Source organism: Phodopus roborovskii, unplaced genomic scaffold (genome assembly GCF_943737965.1).
Source record: "Phodopus roborovskii unplaced genomic scaffold, PHOROB, whole genome shotgun sequence".
NCBI lineage: Eukaryota > Metazoa > Chordata > Mammalia > Rodentia > Cricetidae > Phodopus > Phodopus roborovskii.
In genome coordinates this window covers 11,732,284-11,756,034 of record NW_026125391.1, presented here as the reverse complement: position 1 = coordinate 11,756,034, position 23,751 = coordinate 11,732,284, and the positions used below count along the sequence as shown (strand labels likewise).

Here is a 23,751-nt window from a genome sequence, read left to right as displayed (position 1 = left end):
GTGAAGCTATGCACACCACAGTGACCTCAGGGGCAGCTGGGTGCCCTCAACATGCTCTCAGATGTTGTTCTGTGCCAGGACATCCAGAACGTCACAAACTTAATAACTACTAAAACAGTTCAATGTTTTTAAATGTTAAAAAGAAAAATCACAGAACAGTATTTATCTCTAGTGTATGAATAGACATTAGGAGGGAGGGATACTCCCTCAGCCTAGACACATGGGGGAAGGCCTGGGCCCTGCTCCAAATGATATAATAGACTTTGAAGATCCTCCTAGAGAAGGCCTCTCTCTCCCTGGGGAGCAGAAAGGGGATGGGATGGCGGTTGGTGCAGGGCGGGGGAGGAGGGAAGGGAGAGGAACTGGGATTGGCATGTAAAACAAGCTTGATTCTAATTTAAATAAAAAAGGGAAAAGATCCCATCAGCTTTTATAATGTGAAATCAAAAGAAGAACCTGTTGGCATAGGGTGTGTTCAAACATCTTTTAATAGCAGTCTGTTTGAAAAATGACCAAATTCTGAAAATTATCTTCTGCCATCTAGCTGCTTCTGAGTTGCTTTCTAGAAGACATGATGCTACATTCCACTTTGGCCCTCTGCCTCTTGCTGATCACAGTTTCTTCCAACCTTGCCATTGCTATCAAAAAAGAAAAGAGACCTCCCCAGACACTCTCAAGAGGTACGGTAATCTTACTGGAGTTTCTAAATTCAGTCATTTCAGCTGTCCTCAAAATACCTAGTATGTTCATCTATAGTTTGTTTATGAGCAAAAAAACTAAATATTTGTTATGTGTGACTTTATAACAGATGTTTATAAATGGGGATGATCTATTCTAGACAGCAAATAACCAAATTTCAAATAAATAACAATCTTTGGTTTTTGGGTTATTTTTCTTTTCTTTTTTCAAAACAGGGCCTCACCATGTAGAGTTGGCTGGCTTGGAACCTGTTATGTAGACCAGGCTGGCCTAAAACTCATAGAGAACTGCCTGCCTCTATCTCCCAAGCATTGGGATTACAGGTGTGCACCACTGTGCCTGACTCAATAGCAGCATTTTGATGCACCTTTTGTAGACATTATAGAGAACTGGCTTGATGTCTATAGCTTTGATTGACTTTAGACTTTACCTTTCACTTCAGCTTCAGAAAACCTTTTTTCTTATACTTACAGTTTTACTTTGGTCTAAGAAACAAATAAACCATCATATTCAAAAGAATAATAAAGAAACAGTACTCAAAATTAGTTTTTTATTTCCAGGCAGAAAAATGTTGAGAATTATTTGCCCCACACACAATTGATTCAAACAATTGGGATGGCCATGCAGTGCTTGGTTGCTCTTTGGACTGATGCTCTGAGCAGAGTGTACAGTGACAATCCCCTGCAGATGGCTTCAGGCTGTTTGTTTCTTCAGATAGAGTGCCAGCTGTGTGCCCATATTGTTTACCTAAGTGAGTTAATTCGGCTTTAGCCTAGCAGTCACAATCTATACGTCTAGAAAGACCATATATACTGCAAATAAATAAAGGGCAAAAGCATTTCCCTGGATGCAATTTATCACACAGCTCTCCACACAAACAGTTATAAAATAAGTAGGTTAGTGACCTTAAACAACCCAAAGCTAAATTACTCATTGCCCTTCAAGCCCTTCCACGGTGAGCTCAGTGACATTGCTGTGACTGTGGTAGAAGACATTGGTGTCCTTGGAGCCCATTTAGAAAAATCTGCAGCAAAGGTTTATTACATTTATTTATGTGTGTGTCGAGATCAGAAGGCAAATAGCTAACTTGCTAAATATTCTCTCCTTCCACCATCTGAGTTCCAGGGACCAAACTCCAGCCACCGGTTGTGGCATTAACCTATGTAGGGAAAAAGGACCAAACAAAGAAACATGCCCTGAGCAGAGCCAAACAAACACTTTGTCCCTGGAATCAGAGCCCTAAAATGCTAAAAAGGACCAGTGAAAAGAAACACACTTTGGCCCTGAAACCAGAGCCAAATCTGACCCTGACCCTGTGCAGAAAACCAACCAATCCCTGAGCAGGAGATCTAGCCAATCTGAGGTCAGGGATTAAAATCTGACCAATCCCCATCCTGGAAATCTTCCTAGAAAAATTCCATCCGTAAAACGCCCTATATAAACCCTGTGCCTGTTCAGTTTGTGACTGTTGGGCTGCCTGCCTGTCCTTTGCCACCCTGGCTACTTTCTTCGTAATACATCTCTTGAATGAGGTTTGGGTGAGACTTCACAAGAGAGAAGTAACAACTTTTCCCAGGGATCCAGAGCAGAGCAAGCTGAACGTTAACTTGTAGCAACTTCACTGGGAAGCCCTCCCCTGCCAGGGCAGAGCTGATCCACTGGGGAAGCCTTACCCCTTGTAGGGCTGTAAATTGCTGTTTACTATGACCTGTGATATTCCTTGGCTCCCGATTGCCAGAATACTTTCCCATCTGAGCTGCAATGTGTAGTATTCTGTGGCTCCTGAGTGCCTGAGCTCCTGTCCATCCAATCTGTCATAAAGCTTACAGCCTATACCTGCCATGCCATCTTGCTGGCCTCCTTTTTGGCAAATTTTATAAAAACAAATTGGAGTACATATGGCTTATTTGAATAGCTTGATCTACTGCTCCATTATTGTGACACTGTTTTAATAGGGAAAATGAGTACTAATGTTGCCAGTCAGTGTGTGCCCTGTGCAGAGAGCAGCAGAGACATATCCAAACAGTTCATGGCAGAGATGAGTGGGGGAGAAAACAGAAGATAGTGAGAAAAAGGAATAGGATTAACACACACACACACACACACACACACACACACACACACACACACGGAAACCAACATTTTCTAACTTACTTTTAAAAAAGAACCTTGTCCAATTACTAAGCATACAGCAGATATTCAATAAATGCATAGCTAGTAAATGAATAAAATCACAGAAGACCAAAAAGCATAGCCAAAACTAGAAACAAAAGTGTAGCCATGAATCCAGACCTGGAAAAAAATTTAAATTCTGTCATATTTGGTCCATTGTGATTATAACCTAGATTGTATAGAAACAGTTATGATTCAATGTGCTCCCCTGCAGAACTATGGATATTTGGGAAGTTGTATGAGTTTTTTCATTGTATTCCCAGGGATTAGTGGATTAAAACAGAACAGATGATGTATTAATGTCTATGGAACTAAATTGAACAGAACATGAGAACTGCAATGTTTCCATTGCTAAAGCTTTAGTATTTGCGTGACATTTACAACAGATAAGAGGAGCTAGAGAGATGGCTCAACACTTAAGAGCACTGGCTGCTCTCCCAGAGGACCTGGGTTCAAATCTCAGCACCCACAGGGCAGTACATAGCCTCTGTAACTCTAGTTCCTTGGAATCTAATTCTGACCTCAGTGATCACCAGGCACAAATGTTGTATATATACATACATGCAAGCAAAACACCCATACACACACAAAAAAATTAAACAAAAATAAACCTAAAAAGCAAATGCAAACAATAAAGAAAAGTAATCAAGGACTGCTCTCATCTTTCTAGAGTAAGCTAATGTGAAGTGTGCTAAAGCAACATCAGACCATCTTCCAGGATCATTACAGAGAAGACTCCAGGTAGTGTGAGGTACCAAAACAACCAATATGTCTTCCAATGTTAAGATATCAGATCTAGCATAAAGTAACCTATTTTCCTCTCATTATTGTAAAATGGCACAGTGGCTTTGCAGAACAAACTAGCAACTCCTCAGAAAGTTAAAATACGTGCTGGATGTGCTAGCACTCACCTTTAACTTAGCACTGTGAGTTCGAGGACACCCTGATTCCAGGACAGCCAATACTATATATAGAGAAACTGTCTCAAACAAGAAAAAAAAAGTTAAAATACAGTTACCATTTCACTCAAAAATTCCTAATTCTACTTCTCCCTGTACTCCCCATCCAAATGAAATACAAACCCATTCACAAACTTGTTCTTAAATGTTCACCACATCATTATATGTTTGCCATAGCAAAGAACTCACATTTCCATCCACTGATGATTATATAAAAAGTGGCTTCCTAGTTAGGGTTACTGTGATGAAACACCATGACCAAAGAAAGAAACTTGTAAAGAAAGGGTTTGTTTGGCTTACACTTCCACATCGCTGCTCATCATTGAAGGAAATCAGGACAGAAACTCAAACAGCAGGAACCTGGAGGGAGGAGCTGATGCAGAGACCATGAAGGGGAGCTGCTTACTGGCTTCCTTCCCATGGCTTGCTCAGCCTGCTTTCTCACAGAACTCAGAACCACAAGCCCAGAGTGACCCAACCCACAATGGTCTGGACCCTCCCCCATCACTCACTAGTTGAGAAAATGCTTTACAGCTGGACCTCACAGAAGCATTTTCTCAATTGAGTTTCTCCCCTTTCAGATCATTCTAGCTTGTATCAAGTTGACAGAAAAAAACAGCCAAAATAATTGACCCCTTGTCAACTTAACACTCAAACATATATCACTGTTAAGTCATAACCATTCCTTTCTTGTTCATCCCCAAGATTACACATTATCATCAATATCACAATATAAAAATGTTACTAACCTTAAAAGTTCCAGTCTTTACAAATTCAAACACTTTAAAACTAAGTCTCTTAAAAAAATTTCCCAGCCAGGCAGTGGTGGCATACACCTTTAATCCCAGCACTCAGGGGGCAGAGGCAGGCAGATGCCTGTGAGTTCGAGACCAGCCTGGTCTAAGCTTCCAAAACCACAGAAAAATCCTGTCTCAAAAAACCAAACAAATAAATAAAAATTCCTTGTCTCTTTTAAAACCTAAAAATCTCTTTTAAACAGTCTCTCAATTGTGGCCTTCTGTAAAATAATAATAATAATAATGCTTTATTTATTTTTAATTTTTATTTTTATTTTACATATCGATCCCAGTTCCCTCTCCCTCCCTCTTTCCCTCTCTCCCCCCCTCACATGCACCCTGACCACCCTCCCTTCCCATACCCCTCCCACTCCACATGTAGGGTGATGCCATCCAGGAGGGGGCATCTAAATCTGTCAAGTCATTTGAAGTAGGGACTAGGACTTCTCTCTTGTCTCTAGGTTAAGGGAGTATCCCTCCATGGGGGATGTGTCCTCAAGGTCCTTTTGAGCACCAGGAATACATCCTGGTTCCACTATCTGAGGTCCCTTAGACTGCTCAGTCCTTCTAGGTGAGACCCATGTTCAGAGGGTCTGAGTCAGTCCCATGCTGGATTCCCAGCTATCAGTCTGGGGCCCATTAGGTCCTCATTGTTCAAGTCAACTGTCTCTATGTGTTTCTGCAGCCTGGTCTTGTCCTCCCTCTCTGCATCTGGATTCTAGTTCAACTCAGTGTTTAGTTGTGGGTGTTTCCTTCTGTTTCCAACAGGTACTAGATGAGGGCTCCATGATCCATGATGGTGGATAAGTTAGTTGTTGATCTCATTGTCAGTGAAGGGCATTTATGGTAGCCTTTCTTGTTAGGAACTAGCAGCCAGCTGACCCCTGCCCCGATGATGGGCTCATGGCCATGTCATCCCTACGTCAGCTTTACCTGACTTTACCTGGGGGCCAGAGGACTCAGTTATGCATGCATGCACAAGCCTCTTTTAAAGCAAGTGCCCCACACCCCTCTCTCTGGTCTCTCTCTGGTTTCTCTCTCTGGTCCCTCTCTGTTTCCTCTCTCTGCTCTCTCTCTCTCTCCTGCTTTCGGTTGGCCACCAGCTACCCCCTCTTTCCCTTCTCTCAATAAACTCCACGTGGGCGCTGAGTCTCGTGTTTGTGTTTTATAGGCATTAGCTGCAGCAAAAGAACAACATTTCTACTGTTGCTCACATTGTTAGTTGGAGTCAGTCTCGTAGGTCTCTGGACATTTCTTTAGGTTCAGTTTTTTCTTCAAACCTATAATGGCTCCCTCTTTTATGTTCTTTCTCTCTCTCTCTCTCTCTCTCCTGTCTTCTATTCCTTCCCTGACTGAATCTTCCTAGTCCTACATGCTTTCCTCTCCTCCCCTTCTCTTTCTCCTAGTTCCCTCTCCACTCACTGCCCCACCACTCCCCATGTGCTCTGGAGAACTTATCCCTTCCCCCTTCTGTGAGGGACTTTATATGAATCTCTTAGAATATACCTTGTATCCTAGTTCCTCTGGTGGTGCAAATTATAGGCTGCTGATCTAGGTCTAAAATCCATATATGAGCAAGTACATACCATGTTCCTGTTTTTGTGACTGGGTTACCTCATTCAGGATGGTATCTTCAAGTGCCATCCACTTGCCTGAGAATTTCAAGATTCCATTTTTTTTTTTTCCCTCAGAGTAGTATTCCATTGTGTTGATGTGCCGCATCTTCTTTATCCATCCTTCAGTTGAGGGTCATCTAGGTTGCTTCCAGGTTCTTGCTACTACAAATAGTGCTGCTATGAACATAGTTGAACAGATGTCTTTGTTGCATGGATGTGGATCATTTGGGTATATGCCTAAGAGGGGGATTGCCGGGTCCTGTGGTAAACTAATTCCCATTTTCCTGAGGAACCGCCATACTGGCCCCCAAAATAACTACAAGTTTGCACTCCCACCAGCAGTGGAGGAGTGTTCCCCTTTCTCCACATCCTCTCCAGCATAAGTTGTCATTGGTGTCTCTTTTAAAATGTAAAAATCTCTTTTAAACAGTCTCTCATTTGTGGCCTTCTGTAAAAATAAATAAATAAATAAGTAAATGCTTTTTTACTTCAAGAGGGAAGAACCAGGACACATTCACAAGTAGAACAAGGCAAAAGCAAATTCCAACTGTATACATAACACAATGGCCAATATCTGGGATTCACTTACATGATCTTCCGGGCTCCTCCAAGGGTCACTCCTCCAGCTCTGCCCTCTATAGCACACACAGCTTGTCTTCTGGGCTCCAGCTGGCTCCACTCCACTATTGCCATTGCTTTGGGTTATCATACCGTGGTGCTGACATCTCCAAAGTGCTGGAGTCTTTTGCTGCAGCTGGGCTGCACTTTCGTCAGCAGCCGCTCATAGGCCTTCTTCGTTGTACTGTGCCTCAAATTTTCTACCTAGCCCTTTTCAACTTTTCAGTCTTGGGCCTTCAACTGCCACTGAGGCTGCACCTTTCCTAGTGGCCTCTCCTGGATACTCACCAGTGCCAAGCCTCCACTGTCAACATGACCCCTCGTGCCTTCAAAAGCAGTATCACCCGAGTGACTCTTACACAGTACCAAGTCCAGCTGCCAGCCTGGGGTACAACTTTGGATGGCTCAGGAACACAGCTTCAGTGTACTAACTCTCAGGAAACACTTCCCAGAAGATTTCACCTCAGTGATGCTGGTCTCTTCTTAATCACTGCTAATTTCTCAGCTCCAGCTGACCATCACCAAGTATTCCAGCAAAGCAAAGGTTCCTTTTTAGTAGTTCTGGTATCTAGTTATTAACAGCATATTCAGACCCAGTTAACCAAAACCATGGATTCTTCACACAAAAAGCACAGTGGAGTCTTTGCTTCCCTTCATAAGCCTGGCCTCCATTGTCTGCACTGATCTCAACACTCTTATCTCCCAAGTTCCTACAGAACAGCTTGCTGAGCTCCCAACACTCAGTGATCTTTCTGGCCCAGAGTCCCAAAGTCCTTCCAAAACCGTCCCCCAAACAACATGGTCAGGTCTGTCACAGCTTTATCCCACTCCTTCTACTAACTTTCTTCACTGCCTAAGCTTGGCTCTATATGATGGGATAATATTAAGCCATAGAAAGGACATTAAATACTAATACATGACAGAACATGGATGAAGTTTGAAAACATGCTAAGAGAAAAACTCAGCCACTATGACCACATACTATATATTTCCACTTACATGAAATGTCCAGAATAGGAAAACTATGGGGGTAGAAGCTAGGTCAGGGGTTTCTTAGAGCTCAGGAAGATCTAGAGAACAAAGGGTGGAAGACAGAGAAAAAAAATGGCATTTAGTGCTGGCAGAGTGGCTCAATGGGTACAAGTGCTTGCTGACAGCCTGGTGACCTGACCTCAATCTCCAGAATCCTCATACTGAAAGGAAAGAGTCCACACCCTCGAGTTGTTCTCTGAGCTCCATATTTGGGTCAAGGCACATTATCCCCCCAACACACACACAAATAAATGGATAAATACATGGAATTATTTTTTAAAAATAACTGTTAGAAGTGGTGAGATTGTTCTAAAATTGATTGTAGTGTTGACCTTGCAACTCTGGAAATATACTACAAAAAAAAATGTATACTTTCTATGAGTGAGTTGAACTACTTATGAATAACATCTCAATAACTTTATTATCAAAGAACAAATAAAGAAAACAAGAAGAATCATGTTTATCTTACTTCATGATTCTGCCTTTGATTGCTACTGTTACATACCTGTGGTATCAAATGTAGACACTGCAGGCTAACATTTGAACACAGGAAAACTTGAACCTAACTAGCCCCCAAATATTTCTTTCATGAAAATTCAGTCTTTTTCATCCATCCCTGGAGCAAGTCCTAAACACTCTGAAATATTCCTGGATGCTCTGTACCTTCTATTTCTTGAGGGCTTTATTCTTTGATCTCTAGCCCAAATTCAAGACTGCTTCTGTCTCCTTTTTAAGACAAATGGAGTCTCTCTGTAGTCACAGGTTTTTCTTTCCCTCCCTTCCACTTCATACATGTTTCTAGAGTGTGTGTGTGTGTGTGTGCGCACGTGTGCGTGTGTGTGTTCAAGCATGAAATTCTCATCCTTGTATGTTTTTCAAGTAAAAAGTCAAAGTAGAATTTGGAACTCCTTTTTCTCAGTGTGTACTGTCTTAGAAGCAGTCAGCATTCTTTGGTATTCAAAATACAAAAGGCACTTTGTAGTATAGTCAGAGGGACTCTTGGCAATTTTTTAGAAGTATGCTGATAACTGTTATTTCTCATATATTACAAAAGGTGCATGACCAGAGATGTCTTCTCATTCACCGTTGTCCATCATCCAGCACTGATCAATGGGTCAAGTTTCGATGCACACTCCCAAATTCCCTGGAGTACAGTCTGATAGGGCACCACCTCTCTATATCCAGATACAATGTACTATCTTTTACACTGTATGTCAGGCAGCAGCTTTGGAGCTGTCATATGTCTGTAGATTGACATCTGCTCATCAGACAGAAACCTGTAGCCCTGGAATAATGCATTGATTTCTCTCTTCTTCAGGATGGGGAGACGACATCACTTGGGTACAAACTTATGAAGAAGGTCTCTTTAAGGCTCACAAAAGGTAAAATCCCTCTCAGTTGCTGTTCACTGGCCATTTCTTATGCCTCATGGAAGAACCACAAATAGTTGTGTTAGCTTCTGAAAGAACACAACAGTTCTTTGTTGTTGTATGCTGTATGACGTCACAGTGGCTATTACAGTAGTATTTTAGCTACTCTTCTCACTGCTGTAACCAGACCCCTCACCAGAAACAATTTCAAGGAAAAGGATTTATCCTGGACCAGGATTTAGGGACAGAATTCATCATCATGAGGAAGGCATGGCAGCAGAGGCAGCAGGTTGCATCCCACTGTCAGTCAGAAACAAGAGTGGGACCAGATGAAGGCCATGCATATAACCTATGAGGACTGTCCACCAGTCCCCATTGTCTCCACCTTCCAGAGGTTCCACAACTTCACAAAACCACAGCAGCAGCTGGAGAGCAATTGTTCAAACAAACAAGCCTACAGGGAGGGAACATTTCACATGCAAACCATAATTGGTATTTTTTAGTTGTAAAAGCTCTAAATACCTCCATATGAATTTCTTTATTACACAGGCAAACTTTTAAATGTAAGCTGTATGAATAAGATGGTGCTACTCACTGTTCACTATGCAAGCTTACTAGGAAAGCCATTCCCAGGCACAGTCCTCCAGCCAGTCTGGTCAGCCAGACACACCTTGGGGAGCTTTATTTCACACTCATATTTATAGTTAATCAGCCCAATGCTAGTTGAACATGATCTGCTATGTGTCAGGCACTGGCCCAGGCTCAATGACCAAATGTTACATCATTCTGATCCTTAAAGATCTACTAAATCTCCTGGAGAATTTATCAAATATCTGGTAAACAGTCATTTTTCCATTAAATTAAAAATATAGGAAATTAAATTAAAAATGAGTTAAATGCTCTCAAAACTGAATAAATTATCAGAGAAAACTCTCATTTCCAAATACGAGTGTATTTGTTTACTATATTATATGCTTATTAACATTTATAAGTGTGTGAACAAATTATAGCCTCAGAACACATAAAGAATCTGCCCAGAGAGGGTAAGAGTCTATCTAGAAATTCTAGGAAGACTAGCAACTAAGAATTCATCTGTTATGGAAGTCAATATTTAGGGCTGGTGATGTAGCCCAACTGGTAGAGTTCTAACAGACCACGCAAAAGCCCCAAGTCACACAAAATGAGTGTGACAGTGCACACCTATAATGCCAGGACTCTGAAGCTAGAAGCAAGAGGATCAGAAGTTCAAGGTCATCCCCAGCTATGTAGCAAGTTCAAAGCTAGTCTGAAACCCATTAGATTTTGTGGAGGCAGGTGGATTCTAGGAGCACACTGGACAGACAGCCTAGATGTAATGGTACACTTCCAGCTCAGGGAGAGACCCTGCCTCAAGATTATGAGGACAGGCGTTAATGGAGAATGATAGTGACATTCTGCTCTGGCCTCTTCATGCACTGCATGAGTGTTTGCAAACACACACTCAGGTACATGTGCCACATACACTCACCACACACAACACACACAATACTCATGTGCATGTATGTGGTATGTGTACATATACCACACACACAGAGATTTGTGCATCAAATGGGTCAAAGAGGATATTAAGAGGGAAGTTTTTTAATATTTTGAGGTAAACCAACAAGAAAAGTCAATATACTAAAACTTTAGGCAATATACTATAAACAATTTAAAGAGGGACATTTCTAAATAAACAGCTTTATCTTTTTTATTTGAAAAAGAAAGTTCCAAATAATCTAATATTGTACCTTAAAGACACCCTTCATTTCCCCTCCCAAAGAAAGAAACTAAGGTCAAAATTAGTATTAGGAAGGAGAAAATAAAAACCAAAGCAAACTTAAGCAAAAAAGTCATCAAGAAAACAAAGGACGGGACCATACCATGAAAACCTGTACTTTTATTACTTAGAAGACTTAAAACCAATGTAGCAGCAAATATACAAGCAAAGAAAAAGGAAGGGTTGCAATACAATCAGAATGAAAGCGAGAAATGACAAATGGTATCACAGGGGATGGAGAAGTGACTCAGTAGGTAAGACGACTACTGCTCCTGCAGAAGAGCAGAGATCAATTTCTAGTACCCATGTTCCTATAACTCCAGCTCTAAGGGATTCAGCAGCCTCTTATGGCCTCCCTCACACACAAATACACACATAAATAAAAGTAAAAATAAGTGAAGAAAAAACAGCCAACCAAATAAAATGGTATCACAGAAAATGGTCATCAGAGACTATTTTGAACAACTAAGTTAATAAATTTAATATACATAATAGCTTCTTATGTATCCCAGTTGGCCTCAAACTGTGCTCCCCCTAAGCTCCCCATATGCTGGTTTTACAGCTCTATGCTAATACTCCCTGCTGCCTAATAAACTACTGAAGAATTAACACTAATCCTCCTCAAATTCATCTAAAAAGTGGAAAGAAAATAATTTAGTTAAATTTTGTTAATAAGGCTTTAAATACCCTAATAACAAAGACTTGCAGATACTCCAAGAAAAGGAAAAAGAAAAGAAAGGAAACCATAGGTCATATCCTTTTGGTGATCTGAATTAAAATGCCCACATAGACTCTTATGGTGTAGCACTATTTGAAAGGATTAAGAAATATGACCTTGTTGAAGGAAGTTTATTATGGACAGTGGGCTTTGAGGTTTTAAATGCTTAAGACAGGCCCAGTGTCTCTCTTTCTCCTAACTATGGATTCAAATGTAGAACTATCAGCTACCTCTCCAGCACCATGTCTGCCCGCATGTCACCGTGCTTCCTACCATGATGATGATGGACTAAATAAGCCGACGAATCTGTAAGCCAGTACCACTTAAATGCTTTATTTTAAGCCATGGTTATGGTGTCTCTTCACGGCAACAGCAACAACGACTAAGACACCCTTGATGAAAACAAATGGAAAAATTCTTTACAACAGTCTAGCAAACAGAATTCAACAGCATATTAAAAACTTCGGTGGCTATGGTTGAACAGGTTTTAACTCTAGAATGTAGGATCAGTTAATATATGTTAATAAGCATGTTGCCCCATATCAGCACAGTGAAGAATCACATGGATCTCTCAAAAGATATTGAGCATCTGACAGAATGTAACATCCACTCACAGCAAACTAGCCCTAGCAGGGCCATTTCTCAGCACAAGAACCATATGTCCTTAGGTCACAAGCCCAGTGGAGAAGAGTGGAAAGATTTCCTCTAAAAACACAGGACAGGAGGGCCCACCCTCAGCATTTCTTTTCCACACGGTATGTCTGGATGTCCTGAGCAACCTAACTAAGCAAGATAAAAATGTAAAAGGCATCAAATGGGAAAGGTATAAATTAAGTCATTCCCATATGCACAGGAAATGATTGTGTACATAGAAAACCCCAAGGGCTATTAGAGCTCATAAAAGATTTCAGGTAAGTAAACACAAGAAACCGATATTTCTGATTATATGGCTTTCCTGCATAGCCAAAGCCATATATGCAATGGTTAAAGACAAGTACCAAATAGGGGGAAGAGAAGGGAGGGATCATTATATACATATCACATCACGAGAGTGAATGTCTCTAACGTGAAGTGTTCTTTAAAATGAAAAAAGAAATCTCAAACAAATGAGTGAAGGATACAATAGTTCAGAACAAACAATACACCACTGGAAAATATGAGAACTAATTTGTATGAAGGTAAAATGGCAGTAATCTCTTTTCTTTTTTGCACATTGGGTAAAATAATTTAAAACTTCTGACCAGTTTTAATAGAGGTATAAGGAGTCTTCTGCCAAAGAGAACATGAACTGGTACATCTTCAATGGAGAATAAACCAACAATATGAATGCACATACTCTTTGGTACACAAGAATCTGCTTCTGGAAATTTATTCACAAACTTGCACACACAAATACAAAATCATACACAAAAAGCAGCTGCTTGTTCATCAAATAAGTGCTTATTCAAATGTAAGTAGGAGGTTGGAAATGATTTAAATATCCATTTTAAGGGAATTAGTTATAGAAGTCCAAGTATATTTAGTGGAATACTATATTTTTTTAAAACTACAGAATAACATCTAAGACTAAGTTATATTGAAAATACACAGGTACATGTTTGCAGTCTTATTTTCATTTTTTAACTTTAGAGAGGTCTCTCTAAATTGCATTGGCTGTACCCGTCTTGTGCTTTTAGGGACACACCCATGCATAAGCACACAGGGTTGTAAACAAGACACATCCACATTTGGGAAACTGGCCCCCAAATCTCTGGAAGATGGAATGATACCACTACTCACCTGTGGAAGGTAGATCTGGGAGGAAGAACTTCTACCTTTTCAAGTTTTAAGTCAAGGGAATTTAAAATTGATTTTAAAAGGAAAGAATGCACAAATTGAAAAGGAAATCTACCCAGTGATGATAAGCAGTGAGGCCTGAGGCAGCCTCTGATTTCAGAGTCTCAAACATTCAGCCATTTAAGAACTTCCCTCTCCCTCTCCCTCTCCCTCTCCCTCTCCCTCTCCCTCTTCCTCTCCCCGCTCCTTCATGCCTCTCACAGTTGAACGTGGCATTTCACAAGGTTTTAGCTCAAGGATCACAGATTCATATACAGTATACTAACTAAGAAATTATGTTTACTTTAAAATTTGGGGAAAATAATGATAGTGTTTTGTAATGTGAAAATGACACTAATCCCACATTTTAGTGTTCACAAATAAAATTCTGTTGAAACACAAATACTGCTTTTAATTACTTCTACATGATAATGGTGGAGTTAAATACTGGGAATGAAAATGTGGCCACAAGCCCTCAGATATTTACTCTCTTCTACTGAAGAAACACAACAAAACAAAAACTTGAAGCCTTGTTTTAGACTGTAGCTACTTCAGCTTCTGCCAGAGTCTCTCTGCTTTCTTTTTTCTTTTCTTCTTCTCTCTCTCTCTCTCTCTCTCTCTCTCCCTCCCTTCCTCCCTTCCTCCCTCCCTCTCTCTCTCTCTCTCTCTCTCTCTCTCCTCTCTCTCTCTGGAATAACAGCTCATTTGTGAACTGTTAAGAGTGATTCTTCTGATGCTAGAGGTGATTTCTCCAGACTTCTCTCAATCACCTTCAAGCACGTCTTGTAAAAGCTGGGAAGAAGTAGCAGCCGGTCAGGAAAGCAGAGTTGCCCATGCCCCTATGCCCCTGCCTGCTCTGCCTCATGATACCTACCCAAACTAATGCAGGTCAGAAGAGCTGTCTAATCGAAAACTTATTCAGTTGATGCATACAAGGCTGAATAGAGACCTGCCTGCTACTGCATCATTAAACATCTGCTCAGGAGGTCTGACTCTAGCTTCCTGCCTGCATAAGCCTCATTGAATACCTTAGGCTTAGCTCACTGCTTGTAAGAAGTGGGTATGACATTTCATTCATCAGAGCTCAATTTGCAATAGCTCAATAGCAATGTCTGATACTGGTGGATGGCAGCTTTCTAATTAGCCCATAAATCCTAAGGGTAAGTTGAGAGGATCTTATCCAAAAAGTACTTCTAATCCAGGTTTGAGAAGTAAATAAAATTAATCATTCAAAGTTTGTGTTTAGCATTTAGTTAGAATAAATAATTGTTGGATACAGCATAGATTATTTATATAATTACATTTTGTAATTGGTTTTGAAAAGATTTATGCTGGCCTGGGGATGTAGCCAACTAGTAGAGTGTTTGCCTAGCATGAAGATTGATCATCAGCATCACCACATTAATTAATCAATGAAGACATAAAATTTTTGTTGAATAAATATGTTCTAAAATCACTTTCTTTTGATGTCCATGATTATCTTATTATTAAAGCCATATTTGAAAATAAAATCACCCTTTAATCTGCCTTAGTCAATTTTGTATTGCTATAATCAAATATATTAGGCTAGGTAATTTGTAAAGCAAAGAGGTTTCACTTAGCTCTGGAAACTCAGGAGAATGGACATCAGCATCTGCCTGAAGAGGCCTCATGGCAGATGGCATCACAGGATATGACTGTATTCAAAGAGTATTAAAAGATTCCAGCCTCACAGCAATGCAATCTTGAAGGAACTAGTCCAATCCCAGGAGACCAGATCCCCCCAGGAGAACAGAGCCATTATTTACCCTTATTATTATCTACAGAGCCATTAGCCACCTTCCTACCCTTAAATTTTCCACTGCTTCATCATCCCACTAGGGCCCTGCTTCTACCACAAGAACCTTTGGGGAAAAGATGAAACCTAGACCATGGATTTGTCTACAACATACTCATTTCACTCCTTCTGTAATCACTGCTCTCATTTTTCTCTTTGACTAGAGTTAGGGAATAAATTAGTATAACCAAATAATGCAGAGTCAAAATCAAAAGGTATTACTAGAGGACTCTCAGTTGAGTTATTGTAAATTTAGGTCAGCACAGGAATGGAAGGACATGAAACTGGTCAAATTGGACTACTTTGTAAAAACTTTAAAAGATAATCCAAGAACATTTTAAGTTGGCTCTTCTGAAATCACATATCATGCTTTCATTAGACATAATTTTGTTTCTAGCATCCCTTGAGCCTGGAGATAGCATTTTTCTCTAATTTATCTACACATGCTACAGTGGACCTAAGAGTCACCTACTACTCTAAGCTATGGTTCATGTACCACACACAAATTCTGACTCAGCATGTTATGGGAGTTGATGTTTATAATGCTGTACTTGGTGAGTTCTGGGGCCACATACTGGGTGACACTACCTAATACAAGGTTCATTGCCATGAAGTACAAGTCTGAGACTTTTATTTAAGTATTGTCAATAGTACCAACAATTTAAATCTAATTCTAATTTTATTCAACATTTCTCTCTTCACTCCATGCTTTCTTGTCTAGTAACAAGCCATTGATGGTTATTCACCACCTGGAAAACTGTCAATACTGTCAAGGTAATTTTTGTCTATGGGGTCTTACTCTATATCCAACATGATGTAGAAGTAAGCTTGTGAGAATTGTTCAGAAGGCACGAAGGCAAATCCCATTTTAAAAATGTAATTCCCAGACTACTACCATTCAACCAAGATTCTTAAAGACCAAATGAGAGCCATCTAGGGGTGCCCTCTGGTAACTGCAGCAGGAGGATTGTGAGTCAGAGGTAAACCTGGGCTAGGTGGTGAAACACAGTGAAGACAACAGATTACCCTGATTGCCAGGTGGTAGTGGCACATGTCTTTAATACCAGCACTCGGGAGGCAGAGACAGATGGATCTCTGTGAGTTCAAGGCCAGACTGGTCTACTGACCTCTGTGAGGTCAAGGCCAGAGTGAGCTCCAGGACAGGCTGCAAATATACAGAGAAACCCTGTCTTGAAAAAATTTAAAAAAAATTACAATCATTGTTCATATTTGCTGAATGTGAAATTATAATGTGATCTTGGGCATGTAATACTTTTTAAAAGACTCAAAGTGATTAGGAAAACTTGCTGACAAAAATTTTCTAACCAACGAGTTACTGAGCAATGTACATTATAAAACTAGTGTCTTCATTACTACAATTGTCCCTTGACATCTCCATAGACATACTCCAGCTCATAGATTCCCAGTGAGGGCTAAATGGTAAGGGACAACAAACCATTTGCACCCATGTCACTGATGGATATGATAGAGAACACACTGGCTTTGATACTATATTGACAACGTTTTGACCCTTTAAGCTAACTGACATTTTTCTCTCTCACAGCACTAAAACAGGAATTTTCCAAAAACGAAGAAATTCAAGAAATGGCTCAGAATGGATTTATCATGCTGAATCTCATGGTACCTGAAATCAACAGTGTTTTCTTAATGTTGTAACTTTATGGAAATTTTTAACTCTTTTTTTTTTTCAAAAACATACAGGGTCAAGTATTAGTTACTACAGAGTTTTAAAAGGCTCTAATCTACAATTTCTTGAAAATTTAGTTTCCATAAAGAATGTTACACAGTCCAATGTTGTTCATTTATTTCATCTTCTTCTAGCATGAGACCACAGACAAGAACTTGTCACCTGATGGGCAGTATGTGCCAAGGATTATGTTTGTTGGTATGTGTGCAACTTCATTTGCAAAACGAGCAGGAATCTCAATATTCTTGCTTTCATTTGATTTACTTTGAGGTTCTAACTTAAGCAATATTCTTTCTAAGGGGGGGTCATTTCTCACCTAACCAATAATATTGTATTCTTAGATCTATAGCCAAAATCCACAATATTACCTACAGATTTTAGCATTAAAAAGCAATCTATGCTGTTAAATCAAGTTACCTATGAACTTTCAGAACAACACCCCAAAGTAGAGTAAAAGAGAGCCGTGGCCCCGAAAAGAATTGTGAACTAATCCCTCACGGTCTCACATGATGTGAACTAATTTTGCTTGTAAACTTGCCTGACCTTAGTTTTGGAGTGGGAGAATGAACAATGTTAAGAGCATGTTAAGTGGGGTTGGAGTGACTTTGTCTTGGGTTGTTTCTTAACAGACCCTTCTTTGACTGTCAGGGCTGATATAACTGGAAGATACTCTAACAGACTGTACACATACGAACCCCAGGACTTACCCTTGTGTAAGTATTTATAAATCACACCAGGCAGTGATGACAGTTGACTTGACTACAAAAGGGTCAATGAGGGCTTATATCAATGCTGTCCACAAGTACAATCTCTGGTGCTGGGCATGGTGCTTACAATACAGACTCATAACCCCCTCTCCCCCACACACATACACACAAAAGAAAGCCTTCTCAGATTCTCTGCTTCAGCACTGAATTATAAAATCAATAAGAACTTAGCGCACATTACAATGACACAAACATTAATAGAGATAACTCCATCTCCTGGTGTCAAAGACCCCATGTGCTTTTCTCAGATGACAGTAATGACCAATTTTCCTGTTTTAAATGCCTATAAATAATGAGGTACAAATGTACTTAGGACTTTAAACATTTTTACTAACAGTCTCATATAATATAGTATGCTAATGAGTCAACTAATATAAAAATTAAACAATCCAATGTTTTGTATTACCATTTAGATTATAACATTCACTACTTTCATTTACTAAGAGTACAACATGTGTTTCCTATTTCAGTGGTAGACAACATGAAGAAAGCCCTAAGACTTATCCAGTCAGAGTTGTAAGGAATGATGAAAGATGCTTCAACTCTAAGAAGTCAAACAGGTGACAGAAAGTTCTGGGTCACTAGCAAACAAAACATGTATAAGTACATGGACTTTATAACACTACTATTTAGATTTATTAACATGTCTGTGATAGTTCATGAAGGTAAAATTGTATCTTAATAAACACTGAAATGTCTGATGATGTGTAGTTTGATGTTTACCTATATCACTAGAAGTTTGCTGTGAACTAAGAGTTGCTAAGCTCTGTCTATGAAATGTCCCCACTGCCTCATGTTTTGAAGACTTGCTACTCAAACAGTAAAGAAGCTCTGGAAACTTTAGAAGGTGGGATCCATCTAGAGGTGGCTCATTGAGAATATCTCCTCCCTGAAGCCTTCTTATCTTGCTCCCTATTTAGTCCCTATTGACCAAGAGGAGGCGCCTCTTGGTCCCCACTACACTCCCCACTACAACTGTTCTACCTAACATGGACCCAACTGGCCATGGACCAGACCCTCTGATCCCCTGAGACAAATAAGAATCTTCCTCCCTTATGTTGTTGATGTCTAACACTTTCATCACTGCAAAAAGTAACTAATACAGCTCTAATGTAGGAAGAGGGGCCCGTATGAGAAGTTCCTATCACTTCTACTTCCTCGGCCCTTCTTCTCTTTGTTCACTAATCTGATTTCATATCTATCCTCAACAGTATATCAAGTCTACTGCTGTAGATGATAAATGATTTCCTTGTTACATATATGAACATTGAGCAGAATATTTCAAACTTATTTATTTTTCACTTTAAATTAAGATAGGCATCTGAAAAGTAATTCAAATAATCTTGGAATGTATTTTAAAATTCAACTACATGTTCTCCTTAATTGTTGGGGAGATACTTTAAATTTTTAATGTTTTAAAGAAAGTGAAATTGTCTCAGTAATATTAAAGAATTTCTACACATAATTACCAGGGAAGGGTGATATTCCCTCCTGAAATTGTCAGATGACCAATTTTTAATCTAGTTCTTCACAGACAATGACAGAAAGTGAATACAATGCTGCATGTTCTTTTAAATAACAAAAAAAAACTTCTGCCAAAAGGAACTCCGTTCCATGGTCTGAAAGGAGCAAGTATAAGGAGGCAGGAGATCTCTAGATAGTTAGCTTTCCTAATCCATAGACTCTGATTGCATTTTATAGGTGTCTTGAGAGAAAAAAAGTGTACATGGGCTTGATACACACTATCTGATGCACGTGCCTAATTGACCTCAAGATTTGATGAGTCACAGAAAGATTGCTCCAGGTGTCATTTGGTCACCATCCTATTGGTTTTAAACACCTGTAGTAAACAGATATACTTGAATATAAATAGGTTTCACGACTTTTGGCACTATGCATCCATATAATTTATGTGCAAAAGACATGAACATACAACACACTCCCCCCAAATCAGAGAAAAGACTGTTGCATTTTAATATTAGCATTTATTTAAACACTAACTTGAATTTGATCTAAAATTAAAAATAAGATGTAAAATAAAGTTGAGATACTTAATATTCTTTCAATGGGATTAAAGTAATACCATTGATTTCCCTGATGAATACATAGGAAAGAGGGGGGAAATGTCAGTAGTCATTTGCTGTGATCTACAGAAGAGATTCATTGACACCTTAGCTCCAATATATATTTTTTTCACTTGTTTTTATTTAGAGGGAATTGTCACTGAATAATAAATTGACTTTTCTCCATAATGAAATATATATTTCTTTATACCAATGTATAAATTCTATTATGTATTAATTCTATTATGACTACATTTAACATAATTTACTTTAATAGTTATTTTCTAATAATTTTAAATTATTTTGAAATCCCTAGTAGTGCGTTTCTTCACTTATGCAATAAGTCATATCAGGCCAAATTAATAAGACCAGGTTTAATCTGAGCAAAGCAACACCCAGTGATTCTTGGAGGAAGAAAGCAGGAGAGAAATCATGCGGCAGGTCCAGGGGCTGAATCTTAAATACCCTGCATACAAGGTCTTGAATAGCTCTGGAGGAGGAGCCACTACTTGGCAGGTTTTATGTGGACAGGGTCTGGAGAGAGGTGAGCATCCAAAGTGAAGTTCCCAGCTAAAGCTTTGGGCAGGATTTGGGATGGGACCCAAGCTGGAGATTCCCAACAATAATTATATTAGTAAATAGAGTTTTGGAATCTTTTATTTCCTCTCAACTCACACTCATTTAATGTTTAAACTCTGTAGTCTGGTTGATGTTTCTACTTAACATCATCACTTCACAAAATATATTCCTTGGATCCAAATACTAGATTTGCTCCTACATTTCTTATTTAGAATTACACATTGGCATCTGGGGCTAGGGCACTGGAGGAAGGTACATGCATAACCTCTTTCCAATTATGATGTTTATAACTTCCAAAAATTATTTTTCCCTGACATAGTCAATATTAAGAAAACATTATTAGCCAACTCTCTGAGACTGTATATACAATTCTTTGTGAAAGGAATTTGTATAGAGTACTCCATCCTACACAAAGAACTACAGACATCTAAGGAAAACTGAGAACAGGAGAAATAGACTTCCTCAGGCAAGAGAGCATTAGTCGGTTAGGCAATACCAACTAGTCAGCCCTGAACACATAAATAGAAACACATTGTACACACTAAGCAGGTTGTACTTAAGTATTTAGTAATATATATACATACATGTATGTGATAACCATTAATGAAAAATAGAGACCATGAATTTTTTCATTTTTATCTTTTAAATTTTCTATTAATTTTTACATACCAACCAAAGTTCCCCCTCCCTCCCCTCCTTCCACTCACTCCCACATCCCCCTCCCCATACTTTCACCCACTCCTCAAAAAGGGCACGCCTCCCATAGGGAGTCAAAAAACCTGGTACATCAAGGTGAGGCAGGACATAGCCCAACCCCTCTCCCACATCAAGGCATCCCACCAGAGGAAATGGGCTTCAAAAAGCCAGCTCATGCACTAGAGATAAGTCCTGGACCCACTGCCAGGAGCCCCAAAAACAGACCAAGCCACCCAACTGTCACCCACATGCAGAGGGCCTAGTTCAGTTGCATGTAGGCTCCTGAGCTGTCAAGGCCATCAATTTTAAAGCGAGCAAGGAAGAATACATAAAAGGATTTAGAGGGGAAAAAAAGAAAAACAATGGTGTGCTTATATGCAGATTTCAAAAAATAGGATATAACTTTTCTCTCTTATTAAAAATATTTTTCAGATAATATATTCTAATTATAGTTTTTTTTTTCTTTCCCCCTACACCTCACAGTTCCTCCCCACCCATCCTCCCATCTGGACCTTCTTCCTTTCTGTCTTTCCTTAGAAAACAAACAAACATCTAAGAAATAATAAAATAAAGCAAAAACTAACAAATCAGAATAGAATAAGACAACCAAGCAAGAAAAAGAGCCAATGAAAAAGCACAAGGAACATATATAGATTTAGAGACACACACTTTCCCACACACAGGATACCCATAAAAAAAACACAAAACTGGAAGCCATGATATGTACACAAACAGCAACTATAACTTGAAAAAAGAAGCTAACAACAAATTCCCCATGGTAGTTTGAATGTAATTGGCCCACATAGTCTCATAAGGAGTGGCACTATTAGAAGATGTGGCTTTATCAGAGGAAGTATGTCACTGTGATGTCAGGCTTTGAGGTTTCCTATGCTCAAGATACCACTCAGTGTCTCAGTCAACTTCCTGCTGCTCGCAAAATGTAAGACTTTCATCTACTTTTTCATTACCATATCTGCCTGCCTGCCACTCACTATGTTCCCCACCATGATGATGACGGACAGAACTTCTGAAACTCTGAGTCACTATAATTAAATGTTTTAGCTTATAAGAGTTGTAGTGGTCATGGTGTCTCTTCACAGCAATAGAAACCCAAAAACATCCCCTAACAAAATTATGTGACAAAGAACCTGCCAAGATGCCATTGAGTTCATTTTCTGTTGGCCATCTTCTAATGAGAATTGGGCCTACCCTTAAGAGTGGTTTGTTTTCCCAGTGAAACTCCACTGCAGAATCCTAGATGTTTATTTACAAGTATTTATCAATTTGAGAAGCTTCTATGTCAAGGATGAGGGTTTTTTCCCATTTCTCCTTTCAGCTCTAGGATCCCATTTGATCCCATGAAGGCCTGTGCATAATACTTTTGTATGTAAGTTCATATGTCCACCAGCCCTGCCTGTGTCTAGAAGTCCTTGATTCTATGGAGTCCTTCATCCACTCTGGCTCTTATATCTTTCTGTCTCCCCTTCTTCAGGGTTCCCTGAGCCTCAAGGAAAGGGATTTGATAAGAGTCAACCCTTTTGGGGATAAATGTTCTAAGATCTCTCACTCTGCATAATGTCTGGCTGTGGGTCTCTGTATTAGTTTTCATCTGCTCCAATAGGCAAGACACCAATCTATGAGTATAGTAGAATGTTACAAAAGAATCATTTTATTGCTATGTTCTTTTAGCAGAACAATAATATTTTGTTTTCTCCTAGGTACCTAGTCTATCTAGTCTCGGGTTCTTGAACACCCAAGAAACATTGATTATGTGTTCTATCTCATGGAGTGGGTCTTAACTCAAATCAAATATTGGTTGTCCATAATTGGTTGTGCCACTACTGTGCCAGTATATTATGCAGGCAGGACACTATTGTAGGTCAATTTCTCCTTTGAAACATGAAGAATACCTTTCAATACCATAAATACATAGGGACAAAGGCTCAATGTAGACATCAGCTCAACTTCTCCATGTTCAATGTGTTGTATACATGTTCTCTTCAGCAATGTGGCTTTACCATCATTTTATGTGAAGCCACTGATAGCCTTGGCAATATCCTGGGTTGTTTGGGGGGCTCCTATGGGACGTTTTGGCCAAGAACTGATGGAAGATGTCCTTCTGTATGCTGTGAATATATGTTTCTCTTACTGGTTGATGAAAAGAGGTGTTTTAGACAATGAACAAACAAGATATATCCAGAAAAGAAGTATAGGTAGGGCTACCAGACTAGGAGAATTCTGGGATGAGGAATGCAGTGAGTGAGTCTAGAATGAGATGTCATGTAGCTGATGAGAAAGCAAGAGTCTTGGGCATCACTTGTAAGCCAAGACCATGTAGAGATACATAAAAATGAGTTAATAATTAAGAGAGAGCTAGTTAATAAGAAGCCTGAGCCATAGGCCAAATGGTTTATAATTAATATAAGCCTCTGTTGTTTATTTGGGACTAAAAGGCTGTGGGACCAGGCAGGACAGAAACTTCTGTCAACAAAGAACTCAATCAGATGTAACCCATTCCTGGTACTGGA

General features: G+C 39.5%; 1 protein-coding gene across 1 annotated transcript; it reads left to right on the top strand.

Annotated features, from left to right (window-relative positions):
* Positions 1-555: 555 nt before the first annotated feature.
* Agr3 (anterior gradient 3, protein disulphide isomerase family member) lies at positions 556-18,589 on the top strand. Its single transcript, XM_051175093.1, has 7 exons — positions 556-680; positions 9,212-9,275; positions 16,132-16,184; positions 16,975-17,051; positions 17,253-17,316; positions 17,748-17,831; positions 18,356-18,589. Exons 1-7 carry the CDS (start codon positions 572-574, stop codon positions 18,403-18,405), a joined length of 501 nt encoding a protein of 166 aa, XP_051031050.1. The 5' UTR covers positions 556-571; the 3' UTR covers positions 18,406-18,589.
* The last annotated feature ends 5,162 nt before the right edge of the window (positions 18,590-23,751 follow it).